The following is a 14,929-nucleotide window of genomic DNA, read 5'->3' as shown; positions in this document are numbered from 1 at the left end:
CATTTTTAGATAAGATGAGTCAAAATGTTATGATACAATATTTTTTTTCTTAATTTTCTCTTGTTGTCAACAAAATTATTTCTTTATTTCATAGTATATATTGTTCTCAATAATAAAGTTACATCAATTCCTCATTATTTTTGTATTGTTATTCTATTTTTTGTACATCTTTTATTTCACAATCATGGACAACTAAGAAAATATGACAACAACATAGTTTTATTTGGAAATTTTAAAAGCACTCATTGTTCTCATTATATTACCCAGAAACTTCAATTCACGGGTTTTCATTCTAGATTTTCGAAAAATACCAGAAAACATTGAAATCTACGAACTAAAACAACCAATATATGTGAATCAACTAAACAACAACAATTAATTAAGAAAATAATCAAAGCAAACATACTAATCAACATCAAATTTTTTCACTAAAAAAACCCAAAAAATTTGGCAAGTAATAAAAAATTTGGCAAGTAATAAAAAATTTGGCAAGTAAGTTAAAGTATTAGCACCTTCTATTTTTTGATAGTATAGTGTAAACAACTCATAACATACTTTACTACAACTTGAAAATAACTTGGTTTAACATAATATTTTTAAGTTAAAGATAAGATGTTGCAAAACAACGCAAATGAAACTTCACAATAACATAAAAATAACTTTTTTATTCTTTTTTTATATTTTGAAATTTATGTTTATACTTTCATCTTTTAAATTTATATTTTTAATGTTAAAAATTATGGAAAGATTAATCCTGCAGAATAAAAAATTTAATCATTTTTAGATGAGATGAGTCAAAATGTTATGATACAATATTTTTTTTTTCTTTTTCTCTTATGGTCAACACAATTATTTCTTTATTTCATAGTATTTATTGTTCTCAATAATAAAGTTACATCAGTTCTTCATTATTTTTGTACATCTTTTATCGCACAATCATGGACAATTAAAAAAATATGACAACAATATTAAACATAGTTTTATTTTGAAATTTTAAAAGCACTCATTGTTCTCATTATACTACCTAGAAACTTCAATTCACTGGTTTTCATTCTAGATTTTTGAAAAATACCAGAAAACATTGAAATCTATGAACTAAAACAAGTAATATATGTGAATCAACTAAACAACAACAATTGATTAAGAAAATAATTAAAGCAAACATACTAATCAACATAAAAAAAATTTTACTTAGAAAAACCCAAAAAAAATTGGCAAGTAATTAAGCGTTCATGGAGATCTGCATCAATCGTGATCTTCTCTCATCAACTTTTCATGGAGATATCTATCGTTGGTCATGCTGTCATGGTTGATCGGAAAAAACTTCTTGTCGACGTTCATGGTGATTAGTAAAAGCTTTCTCATCGGTATTCATAGTAATCGAAAAAAACTTCTACATTGTTGGTAGTGTTGTTTGGAGAAGCTACGTGGATTATTATTAGATATTAAATAAATATTTTATGTTTGGGTATAAGAATAAGGTTATGCTTAGTTAAGTTTTGTGTGTATTCTAGGGTTGGATAACTATTCCCCTATATAAACACTATTTCTGTTCTCATTTATTACATTTTGAATAATAATAAAACTTTTTCCTATTATGGTATCAGATACTCTCTCCTAAGGAAACCAGATCCTCTTTTTTCGGCTCAGATCCCCTTTTTTCGGATCTTGTCGGTTCTTCAACGACTCCATCATTTTTCTTCAACGATCTCATCGATTTCCATAGCAAGAACTCGATGTTTCCCTGCTGTGAACTCTAATCTTCCCTCTACCGCTGCTTCCATCGTCGGCGATGTCCTCGCTGGTTCTACCACCGTTCCCATGGTGTCCTTTATTGAAGCTCTGATCGATAACACTGCTACAAGTTCCGACCATGGCGTCGACTCCACTACCGTTCCCGTGATGTCTCCTCTCGCTGCAAGCTCCGACGTTCCTTTGATCTCTCCTCCCACGGCTACTCCCATCGCCAGTCACATCGTGGAAGACTCCACCACTGTTCCCGTGGTGACTACCTTTGTCCAAGATCCGATCGCCGCCCCACCTCAGATCGGAGCCACATCCGCGGCTGTTCCACCTTTTTCTTCACGATCCACCGGTGTTCTACAAGATCCGTCCCTTCCGTGACGAATGGTAACGCTCCTTCCACTCATTTTGTCATTCAAAATGTTGACTCTGTTTCTTTGCAGCCATCTCAAGATCTGGGTTCCCAAGTCAAAGGGCCGACTGTCAATCATGTTTCCGCTTCTCACTCCGTTTTGGACGAACTTGCTTCACTGCAAGAAATGATTTCACAACTCACCCAACAGATTAACCATGCTCAATAGTCTCAATCAACTGTTGATGTCAACACTCCATTGTCATCTAACCTAATTTGTAAATCTATATCATTCTCCAACAATCTCTGGATTATTGATAGTGGGGCTACCTACCATTTTTGCTTTGATAAATCTTGTTTTAACTCTTTTGATAATATTCCTAGTGCCTCGCATATTACTTTACCTAATGGCATAAAAATCCCTGTTACTAAATCTTGTATTGTTCACATTAATGCTAATTTTTGTTTAAATAATGTGCTTTTTGTACCTGATTTTGAGCTTAATCTTTTATCGGTCACCTGTATTGTTCAAGATCCAAAATATTCTGTTTTATTCACACATTCTAGTTGTTCTATTCAGGACACGAGTCAGAATCTACAAATTGGGATTGCTAATCGCGTTGGACAACTTTTCTTTCTTCAACAAGAAAATAACGCTATTGTAATTCTATTTCTTGTAATGATGTAAACAAATGGCATTTACGCCTAGGACATCCCTGCTTACAGATTACTAAATCCTTGAATAAAATTCTTCATTTTGATGATCCTGACTCATCTTTATCTCCTTGTCATGTATGTCATTTAGCTAAGCATTAAAGGCTACCTTTTAATTCATCTAATAACATGGCTCCTACTGCTTTTGACCTAATTCATTTGGATATTTGGTGTTCTTTTCACAAAACAAGCATAGAAGGTTATCAATATTTTCTTACTATTGTTGATGATCATACTAGATTTACTTGAGTTTATATGCTTAAAAATAAATAATCTGATGTCAACATTATTATACCTCAATTTTATGCTCATATACTCAATCAATTTTCCATTTCTATTAAAGGCATACGATGTGATAATGCAAAAGAACTAAACTTGTCATCTTTTTTTACAACTAAAGGCATTGTTCTTTATCATTCTTGTGTAGAAAGACCTCAACAAAATTTTGTTGTTGAACGCAAGCATCAACATATACTGAATGTTGCTCGCTCTCTTGCTTTTCAATCTCGTTTATCCCTTGGGTATTGGAGTTACTTTATTAATACCACTGTTTACTTACTAAATCGCACACCCTCTACTTTACTTAACCTTAAATTTTCTTTTGAGTTGTTGTATAACAGGTTGCCCTCTTATGATTATCTTCGCACTTTTGGTTGCCTTGCATATGCTTAAGTCATAAATTTTCCCCAAGATCTCGCGCTTGTGCATTCATTGGATACCTAGTTGGTATGAAAGCTTATACTGTACTTAATCTTGAAACACATAGAATATTTCACTCTAGAGATGTCATTTCTTATGAACATATTTTTCCTCTTCAAAATACATGTTATAATGATAATATTGATGCGTTTTTTTCCAACCCTAATGGTTCACGTAGTGGTCTTTCACAGGCTCCTTTAAAGGCTGCAGCCCCTGGGCCTATAAACCCTCCACCGCCGCTCGAACATGTGGCCACTCCTGCCACTATTCTTGCTGAATTACCACAACCACCAGTGGCTATTCCAGCCCCTACAAGTGACTCCAACATCACCACAACGTCTGGTCGGACGGTCATTCGTCCACCCCATCTCTAAAACTACATTTGTGAGTATTCTACCTCACATCCCATTTCAAATTTCATCTCTTATGACAAATTTTCTCCTAAGTTTCGTGCTGTCATTTCAAGTGCTTATTTGGTTTCTGAACCAACTTCTTATTCTCAAGCTTCTAAATTTTTAGTCTGTGTAAAAAATATGGATACAGAAATTGTTGCACTTATAGCAAACAAAACTTGGACTGTTGTCTCTCTTCCTGCTGGCCATCAAATCATTGGTTGCAAATGGGTATATAAAATAAAATATAATGCCCAAGGTGAAATTGAAAGATTTAAAGCTCGCTTAGTAGCTAAAAGGTACTCCCAACAATTTGGGATAGATTACCTTGAAACTTTGCTCCCGTAGCAAAGTTTAATACCCTCAAAGTCCTCCTTGCTCTTGCTGCCATTAATAATTGGCAACTATATCAAATGGACATTAACAATGCCTTCCTCCATGGTGATCTCAATGAGGAAGTTTATATGGCACTTCCTCCCGGTTACAAACACCAAGGAGACCTTCCTCCCAATGATGTATGCAAATTACATAAAAGCATCTATGGCCTCAAACAAGCCTCTCGACAATGGTATGCCAAACTTAGTTCTACTTTGGTAAGTGAAGGATTCCAACAATCCTCTTCCGATCACTCTCTTTTTATTAGATCTTCTAACAACATTTTCTTGTTGTCTTAGTTTATGTTGATGACATTTTAATTGCTAGCAATAATTCTAGGGATGCTGACTTATTTAAAAGACAGCTTGACTCCAAATTTCAACTCAAAGATCTTGGTCCTTTGCGGTTCTTTCTTGGACTGGAGGTTGGGCGATCCACCAATGGTATTTCAGTCTCCTAAAGACCATTCATTTTACAACTTCTAAATGATACGGGTTACATTGGTGCCAAACCCGTCTCAACCCCGATGGAACCAAACACACAGCTCAGTAAGGACATAAGGGAGTTACTTTCTGAACCTACCACCTATAGAAGTTTGATTGGAAAACTCATTTACTTAACAATAACTAGACCTGATATTTCTTTTGCTGTTAACAGGTTAAGTCAATTCCTTTTTGCCCCGCGGTAACCTCATCTCCATGCCGCTCAACGCATCCTTTAATATTTGAAGGGCTCCCCGGGCCAATGACTGTTTTTCCACTCCACTCCTTTTACACAACTCAAGGCTTATACTGAGAGTAACTTGTCTGTTAATGAGGTACAACTTAAAGTTTTTTCTGATGCTGACTGGGGTGCTTGCCTCGATAATAGACGTTTTGTCACAGGTTATTGCATCTTTTTGGGAGACTCTCTCATCTCTTGGAAATCCAAGAAACAAAACATGGTTTCTCGTTCTTCGGCTGAGGCCAAATACCGCGCCATGGCTAACACTACTTACAAGATACTATGGTTACTCGCATTGTTGAAAGACTTTGGTGTTAATTAAACGATCAACCCTTTCTCTGGAAATATGACCCAATCTTTTGTGCCATAACAATAAGGATGTTTCCTTAATATGAGGTCTTTTACCCACAGTATTCACAACATTAAAAGAGGAATCTAAAGGAGCCAATGACAACTTGTAAAGACCATCAGAATAAAAGCAATTTCCAATAATTCGAGAGTCAAGCATAATGTCAACATTATCATTTGCAAAATGAAAAGAATATCCTTGTTTAACCAAAAGCGGAAGCGAAACTAAATTCCTTTTAAAAGTAGGAACATAAAAGGTATTGTTCAAAATAATCTTAACAGTAGACTGTAATTCAAGAATAAATGTTCCAACATAGATAACGTCAACTCCAACATCATTGCCCACTTTAAGCTTAGACTCCCTCTCACTTGGCTTCCTGAGATCCCTTAGCCCCTGTAAGGAAGCAGAAACATGAACAGTAGCACCACTGTCTAACCACCAAGAATCAATAGGAACATCAACTAGATTAGATTCAAAACAAACACATGCTAATGGATTACCTGATTGTGCTTGCTTCTTTTCTAACCAAGTCTTAAATTTGTGACAGTCCGTTCTCCGATGCCCCAATTTTTCACAAAAGTAACACTTCACATTAGAGTATTTGGACTTTCCATTGTTATTCTTCTGTTTATTCTAATGCTCCTTACCATTACCATTCTGTTTAGTAGCACCATCATTTTTATTCTTGAATTTTCCTTTTCCTTTGTTGGGCTTGAGGTGAGAAACATAGTTAGCAGATTCATTCTTCTCCCTTTTAAGCTTGCTTTCTTCAGCTACACACTGAGAAATTAGGTCGCTGATAGTCCATGTTTGATTGTAAGTGTTGTATGCTGTCTTGATAAGGCTGAAAGAGGCAGGAAGAGCATGAAGAGCTCGATGAATAATGAAAGAGTCAGGAAGAGGAATGTTATGATCTTTCAACTTGGACTGAACATTCACCAATTTCAGAATAAAATCTCGCACTCCTTTTAATTCATCATACTTAATCGTTGTCATTTCATCCATAAGATGTCCAGCTTCAGCGTTTTCACCGGTGTCGTATAATTTTTCTACAGCATTGAAAAACTCTTTGGCATATGTAGTGTCTAGCAAACCACTCAATAGATGTTCAGGAATGGATCTTTTCATAGTAAGAAGACTAAGACGACTTGACTTTTCCCATTGTGCATGATGAGTTCTCTCGGCAGCTGTACTGGAGTCAGTAAGATCAGTAGGTTTTTCTTCTCGTAGGTACAAGTCCAAATCCATTATGCCTAAAGTAAATTCCACATCTCGTTTCCATGTCTTGTAGTTGGAAGCATTCAAAATATGGATGGAAGCATTATTGTTGTTCACAGAAAAGGAGACTGAAAAATTCAAAAATTAAAACTTGAATAAGCAATATGAGCAATGTATTAGAAAATATTGTAGAATCAACTGGTCATTATAAACTCCCCTTTGGGGTGAGAATATAACACACACATGATCTACCTTCATGAAGTTACAACAAAGAAAAAAAATACATATCATTTAAGAATTTTATTACCTTTGGGCAAATAAATTTCTTAAAAATATGTATTAATTCAAGCAAAAAATAATAATAAATTTATATATTTAAATTATTACCTTTGGGCAAATAATTAAAATATATACATTTAATATTAACTCACTTCATGGAATGTGAACTAATATATGTAAATACTACCTTTGGGCAAGTAATTACACATATAGTCAACCAAAAATATAATATTTTCTTCAACATGTGAAATTTGGTGATAAAACAATCATTGAAAATTAATAATTTTCAACCAAATTTCCAAAAGAGATATATAATTGCTTTTATTATATTGATAGTCAAAAAATAAAGTGTACACCATAACACATTATTTTTGTATCAAACAACCAAGTTTTATAACTTTAGAACAACAAATAATCAAAAGATTTGAATATAAGAAAATTGGTGGAGACTACATAGTCAAAATAAATTAAATAAGAGAGTGACTATGTCTTATGGAACGAGAAGAAACTCAAAAAATTTTCTATGATCGACAAATTTCGAAAAATTATCAAAAAATATTTTTAATAATTTTTTAACTACATAATTATCATTAAAATAATAATAATTACTAAACGGAGTCAAAAAATTAATTAAAAATCATAGAAAAATCAGAAAATGAATTTTAAGCACGCTGAAAAAAAAACGTCGAAAAACGATGTCCCACGTGGCCGCACGCGCCCCCACGCGCCACTGCCGCGAGTGGGCTTCGCTGGCTGGAACCTTCTTCTTCCTCCAGCCGGGTCCTGCAAACGGGTCACGCGACCCGGTTCGTTCAGTCGGGTCTGCAGGTGAAAACCGGCCAAAAAACCGACGGAAAAATGGGGATTTTGGATGGGTTTCGATCAGGAATCGATTTCTAGTTGATTTACACTATTAATTTCGTGTATTAAAGACTAAATGGGTAGATCTATGTTTAAAATCAATCCGAAAAATTGAAGAACTTTAAAAAATTGATTGTGATATAAATTCTCGGTTGAAACACGAAATAAATTGTGTAAGAACATTGATAAACAAATAATTATGAGAAATCTATTATCAATTTTAGATCAAAAACTATAAAATTAAAAAACACAAATTATAATTTCATAATGTAATTATATAAATCCTAAAACTTTAAAGTTAAAATTCTCTTAATATACACAATGATTTCATGCATATAATATATCAATTGAAAGAGAATTTAACGATCAATAAAACCCCTAAAGTTTTAAGATTTATAAACAAAAAATTGCACATAAAATAATAACAAAATTATATGTAATTTTAGATAATTAACATATAAAAATTAATTATACTAATTATAGGTTCTAAATCATATACAATAGGCAATCTGATACCACATGTTAGATAAATTAACAATTAACCCAAGATCTATTTGTATAAAACATAGAACACAATAGTAGTATATGATAATTGAGTATGTGTACCTGATTGATCCATAACAATTATCTCAGTTTGATCCACAACAGTTACTCCAAATTTGATAGTGCAATACTATCAACTAAGTCTTCCTCCCTAGATCTCTAAATCAGAAGCAGTTTATTTATCTGATTATCAAAAGGTATACAATTGTGATGAGACAATATGTATTTATAGAGTTAGGGAGGGGACTTAGCTACAAAACCCTAGTTGGGCTGGGCCTGCTCATCAAAGGCTTCAGTCAACTAGAAAAGCCCACACTTCTGCTTCACCTAGACTTTACTCACAGATGCTAAGCCCATTAACAATTGATCACCAACAACATGGGCTAACACATCAAAGAACTATCCAATCAACCCAAGTTTTAATAAAACCAATAAAATTTAATGTAAGCCCAAATAAAAGTCTAACATTTGGGACCTTTCATCTGCATCCAGCCCTAATGTATTGCGATGACAAAGCTGCTATTCATATTTTCGAAAGCCCGATCTTTCATGAACGAACAAAATATGTCGATATTGACTGTCATATTGTTCTTGAACGGGTTCAAAGTGGCCAGTTGAAGCTTCTTCATGTCAACAACAAACGCAACCTTGCCGACCTTCTCACCAAGCCTCTTTTTCCATCTCACTTCAAGGAGTTATTTTCTAAGATGAATGTTAAAAACTTGTACACTCCATCTTGAGGAGGCATATTAGATATTAAATAAATATTTTATGTTTGGGTATAAGGATAAGGTTATTCTTAGTTAAGTTTGGTGTGTATTCTAGGGTTGGATAACTATTTCCCTATATAAACACTATTTCTATTCTCATTTATTACATTTTGAATAATAATAAAACTTTTTCCTATTAATTATTGAATAGATTTGAATTGTTTAGTGAGTTATCATTTCAGATCTCAAATAATTGAAAAAGCTAATTTGGGAAGGTTATTGAAGAGACCTAATTAATTTTTTAAATTAAGTGTTCCTTTTTTGTTTAATTTTTTATATGAGAGCAAAAAGGTAAATTTTTATTAAAATAAAGCTATATGAGAAAAAATGCCATTTTGTTTTGTATTATAGTGGTCACCATAATTGATCATATAAGCAAGAATCTTCTTTTGTACAGTGTCATAAAGACTCTAGAGAGAAATTAAGTTATAGAGTGGACGTCTCAACCACCTCAGAGGACAAATCACTACTACAGTAGCCATTATTATTACTCTGCTTCAAACTATAGCTATAAATAAGACAAGCATTGTGCATAATAGGCAAGTAAAGTGGGAAGATAAACAATAACAATATGGCTGAACCAAAGAATTATACCAATCATGAAATGAGGTGGAATCTTGATGGAAAAACCGCTCTGGTTACCGGTGGATCTCGAGGAATAGGGTATGTAAATAATGTTAATTTATTATGTTATGCAAAGTACGACAATCATAAAAAGAAAGAACAAAACTTCTTTAATTAAGCTTGTTTTTGCACACTTTTTTTTTTTTTTTTTTTTTGTGAATATGTGGTATCAAGGATTTGGATCTTCTTATTCAACTTTTATACTACACGAACGAATTATTTATTACATGTGAGAAATGTGAATGCTGTACTCTGCCTTTAACTTGGATATTTATTGTAAAATCAAAAAACCTCTTTAATTCCTTTTCTAGGCATGCCATAGTGGAGGAACTTGCAAAATTTGGAGCTATAGTTCACACGTGTTGTCGCAAGGAAAGTGAGTTGGAGAAGTGTTTGGAAGAGTGGAAAAAGAAGGGTTTCAAGGTAACTGGTTCAGTGTGCGATGTTTCACAAAGAGATCAAAGAGAAAAACTTATTGAACATGTTTCATCAATTTTCCAAGGAAAGCTGAACATTCTTGTAAGTTTAATGACTTAATTGATTTATAATTATATTTGAAAAGGATTATATTTCTTTTATATTGCAATGTTAAATTTCTTTATATATATGTATATGCTAGGTGTTATTTTAAAGTTGTATTAGAGTTACTATTAACTTTTTTTTTTTGAATAATGATAAAATTTTATTAAATCAAATCATTCAAAATTAAAGATGCAAAATCCATGGGTAACGCATCCCCAGAATAAGTACAATCAGCCTCAACAAGAGAAGATCGCGCAATAGCATGCGCAATCTTATTAGCAGATCGCTTAACAAAATTAAAAGAAACATCATCTACACCCGAACACAAAGTCATACAATCAGAAAGTATATGGCCATAAGGAGAAGCCATATGTTTAAACTTTTGTAAATCCCTGATGACTCTCAAACAATCCGACTCCACCACCACATTCGTCCATCTGTTGTCTTTAATCCAACTCAGAGCCTCCTTTATGCTAATTGCTTCCACCACGTGGGGCTTCAACACACCCTCTTTGAGTAGGCTCTTAGCTTGTAAGACAACCCCAGCCGCTGTCCTTGCTACCAACCCAATGCCAAAACGCCTCTCATTAGAGAAGATTGGACCATCAACATTAACTTTAATCATAGGAAATTGAGGGGCGGTCCAATGCTCTAGAACTTCAACATCCGAACCATTAACATCATGAGTAGGAACGGTGTTCTTATGAGCATTATACCAATCAATAAAGTTCAACTTAGCTAATGTCACAACCTCACTAACCTCGAGTCTTTTGGAATTCCAAACTAACTCATTTCGATGCTTCCAAATGGCCCAAACTATCATAGAAGCCTCAAGCTTCTCGGACGCAGTCCACGCCCGAAGGCCCTCTTCAAACCAGGCTGCAAATGTCATGGCAGCAGTAGCCACAGTAGGAACATGAGACAAACTCCAACAACCTTGTGCAAAAGAACATCGAACAAGGACATGGAGAGAGGTTTCTGGAGCCGAGTTACAAAAAGGACACTGGGTATCGATGGGCACATGTTTGGTTGAAAGCTGAAATCTCATTGGAAGACAATTAGAGGTTACTCGCCATAAGAAATCTAGCACCTTTGGAGGAAGTTTCAGCTGCCATAATTCTTTCCAAAAGCCCGAATTAGCCTCCATAGTGTTGCTTCCTTTGAGTACTTGTTGCAAAGCGTAAGCACTTTTAACTGTGAACAAGCCATTGTCTTCCTTCATCCAATACCAAGTATCATTGCCAACATTCCTTGTAAGAGGAATTTGCCAAACCAAAGCTTGATCTCTTTCATTTAGAACATCCCAAACAACTTCTCCATCCCATTCCAAAGAGTCAATTTTCATCAAAGAGCTAACCATATTTCCCACGAGGGCTGGGTGCCGAGACTCAATGTAAGGATTCAAATCATTGGCAAGCCATGGATCAGTCAATATGTACGTTGTAGACCCATCCCCTACCAGCTTTCGAACCCCTGCCCGAACCAAGTCTTTGGCTTCGAACACACTCCTCCAAATATAACTCGGATTGGAGCCAAGTGTAGCCGAAAGGAAAGAACCCGAAGGGAAGTATCGGGCTTTAAAGATTCTTCCCATCAAACTCTCGCCACAAGTGAGAAGTCTCCACCCTTGCTTAGCCAACAAAGTAAGATTGAAATCTCTGAAATCCCGAAATCCCATGCCACCATTAGCTTTGTGAGCTGAAAGCTTATCCCACCTCATCCAATGAATCCCCTTGTTAGAAGTAGATCTCCACCAGAACTGACTAATGGCACGCTCAATATCATTGCAGATTCCAACAGGGATACGGAAAACATTCATGGTGTAAGCAGGCAAAGCTTGAACAACTAATTTGATGAGCACTTCTTTACCAGCTCTAGAAAGAAACTTGTTGTCCCAAGTCTGAATTCGCTTATGCACCTTGTCCTTCACATAACCAAATACAGAGTTTTTATTTCTTCCTATCGTACTAGGAAGGCCCAGGTACTTGCTATGCTCATCCGCCTCCGAAATACCCATCCTAGCACAAATGATTTGTCTTGTTGCTGAAGCCGTATTTGTACTAAAAAACACTGAAGACTTCTCAAAGTTCACTTGCTGACCAGTAGCCATAGAAAAAAGTTGAAGAAGTTGCAACACACGGATTACTTCACCATTCGTAGCTTTACAATAAAGGAAGCTATCATCAGCAAATAACATATGAGACACAACCGGAGCACCATTAGCAACTTTGATTCCATGAATCCACTTCTTCTCTTCAAATCTTCGAATGACAGCAGAAAAACATTCAGCACAAACCAGAAATAGGTAAGGAGATATGGGATCCCCCTGTCGAAGTCCTCTACTTGGCACAATCGGCCCCAAGGTATGGCCAGTTGTCACTATCTGATATTGCACCGATGAAAGACACCCGAAAATTAGTCGAACCCATTTATCAGCAAAGCCCATTCGTCTCAACATAGCACACAAGAAATGCCAATCCACTCTGTCATAAGCCTTACTCAAGTCCAACTTAAGCGCCATGTACCCATCCTTGCCCACTTGCTTTCTCTTTAAATAATGTAGAACTTCGAAGCTAACCATGATATTATCAGTGATTAATCTCCCAGGGATAAAAGCACTTTGATTCAAGGAAATAATCTCAGATAATAAGCCCTTCATTCTATTAGCAAGAACCTTGGTTATTATCTTAGCAATAACATTACAAAGAGAGATAGGACGCAACTCACTCATTCGATCCGACTTCTTCTTCTTAGGGATAAGAACAATATTAGTATCATTCATCCCATTCGGCATTACCTCATTGCAGAAAAAAATTCTAACAGTATTGATCACATCATTACCAACAATTGACCAATATTTTTGAAAGAATTTAGGATTCATACCATCAGGTCCTGAAGATTTATCAGGGTGCATTTAGAAAACCGCATCTTTGACCTCTTCTTCCCCAATCGGCCGAAGCAAGAATTCATTGTGTTCCTCCCGAACTGAGGGACTGACACAATCCAGTACATCCTCCCATCTAGTAGGCTCAGCAGAAAAAAGCTTAGAATAGAAATCAACAATGACATTATCTAATCCACTATCCCATTGGCGCAGAATTCCATCATCATCTTTCAAACAAAAAATCTGATTGTTGCGTTTCCTGGTACTAGCTTTAGAATGAAAGAACTTACTATTTTGGTCTCCTTCTTTCAACCAGAGTTGTTTAGATCTTTGTTTCCAAAAAGTTTCCCTCTGATTAAGCACCGCAAACAGCTCCTTTTTAGCACTATAAAAAAGTTGCTTCCCCTCATCATCCCGCCTACATTTATACCTTTTCAACTCCCGATTGCAACTTTTGATTCGAGAGGCAAAGCTCCCAAAGACTTCTTTTCCCCAACTATGAAGCTCTCGGCCACACTCCTCAATTTTTTCCTCAATGCCGTGGCCTCCCATTCTCTCCCAACATCTTCAGACTATCTCTTCACACCCATGGTGAGTCATCCACCAATTTTCAAACTTGAACCGGTATTCATGAGCAGGAGCCGAACCCATGCAAAGCTCCTTAAGCAACGGAGAGTGATCCGAAGGGGAAATTTCTAGATTAGTAAGCTTGGCCATCGGAAAGATGCTCAACCAATCATTGTTCACCAAAGCCCTATCCAATCTAGCTTCAATCCAATTAGGAGAATCCCTTCTTTTTTCCCAAGTAAAAGGATGACCATGCAACTCCATGTCTCTCAAACCACATAATCGAAGTGCTTCTTGAAACCCTTCAATAAGCCACACCGGATAAGGTTGTCCTCCCACTTTCTCGGATTGATTGAGGACATTGTTAAAGTCTCCCATAAGGCACCATGGCAATGTTGAGCGGCTAAGAAGTGTTGTTAAAAGATCCCAAGTTTTCCTTCTAAGACTCCGGTTTGGCTCACCATACACCCCCGTAAATCTAAATTCCCGTTGTCCTTCAAAAGAAACTTTACAATCAATATGGTTCTCAGAAAAAGTGTCCACCGAAACTTCATCTTCATTCTTCCAAAGCAACGCCAATCCCCCACTTCTACCTTGAGCTTCTACCACGAAACACCCCTCAAAGCCCAAAGTTCTACTCAAATTATCCACCTTCATTTTTTTACTCAAAGTTTCACATAAAAACACCATATTGGGCCGTTGATTAGTAATCAACTCTTTAAGGAACTTAACATTCCGTGATGGCCCAAGCCCACGACAGTTCCATGACAAGATTTTCATGATGATTGGCGAGCCCCAACACCAAGGCCCGCCAAAGATGAGTTTTTGGAAAAGTTACTCATAACCTTTTCCACGTCAGCATTTCCTTCTATATCTTCTTTTGTCATCTTTCTTTTTTTATTATCAAAAATAACTAGGCTATCATTTTGTGGAATAATGATATCCTTTCCAAAATTCTTACCATTATTATCAATTTGTTGACTCCCCAAGACTACAGCCCGATCCCCCCCAATCTCTCCCCCCATTCTTGCCACATTAATGCCCTGATCACCTCCCCCCATATCGGCCATTCTCCCTTGATTCTCGGATTGAGCAGCTGGAACATTTTGGCCATTAATGGTGGCCGATTCATGCACCCCAGAACCAGCAGCTATAGTCGTCGCCGCCGCCGCTGGACACCATCCTCTTGTTCGTAGCCACCGCGCCCCGATGTTCTTATGATTACGTTGAGGAAGCGCTTTCATAAACTCTCCATAAGGCTTCTCAATTTGATCAATCGGTTGATGAAAGAGACGTGGACAAAACTTATCGGAG

The 14,929-nt window shown here is 36.0% G+C and overlaps 1 protein-coding gene and 1 long non-coding RNA gene across 2 annotated transcripts in view; both read left to right on the top strand.

Annotated features, from left to right (window-relative positions):
* Positions 1–1,076: 1,076 nt before the first annotated feature.
* On the top strand, positions 1,077–2,862 carry LOC115697801 (uncharacterized). The gene is made up of 2 exons (XR_004007991.2): positions 1,077–2,130; positions 2,676–2,862. It is a non-coding gene; the product is annotated as an uncharacterized LOC115697801 (long non-coding RNA).
* Positions 2,863–9,532: 6,670 nt separating this feature from the next.
* The window catches only part of LOC133028911 (tropinone reductase homolog At5g06060-like), a 41,282-nt gene continuing 35,885 nt past the window's right edge, over positions 9,533–14,929 (top strand). Inside the window, exons 1-2 of the mRNA XM_030624929.2 lie at positions 9,533–9,681; positions 9,954–10,161. Coding sequence (XP_030480789.1) covers positions 9,590–9,681; positions 9,954–10,161 — 300 coding nt within the window. The 5' untranslated portion in view covers positions 9,533–9,589. The remainder of the gene's footprint in view (positions 9,682–9,953; positions 10,162–14,929) is intronic.

Source organism: Cannabis sativa, chromosome 7, assembly GCF_029168945.1.
Source record: "Cannabis sativa cultivar Pink pepper isolate KNU-18-1 chromosome 7, ASM2916894v1, whole genome shotgun sequence".
NCBI lineage: Eukaryota > Viridiplantae > Streptophyta > Magnoliopsida > Rosales > Cannabaceae > Cannabis > Cannabis sativa.
The sequence above is the reverse complement of the archived record's forward strand: the minus strand, read 5'-3'. Positions and strand labels throughout refer to the sequence as shown.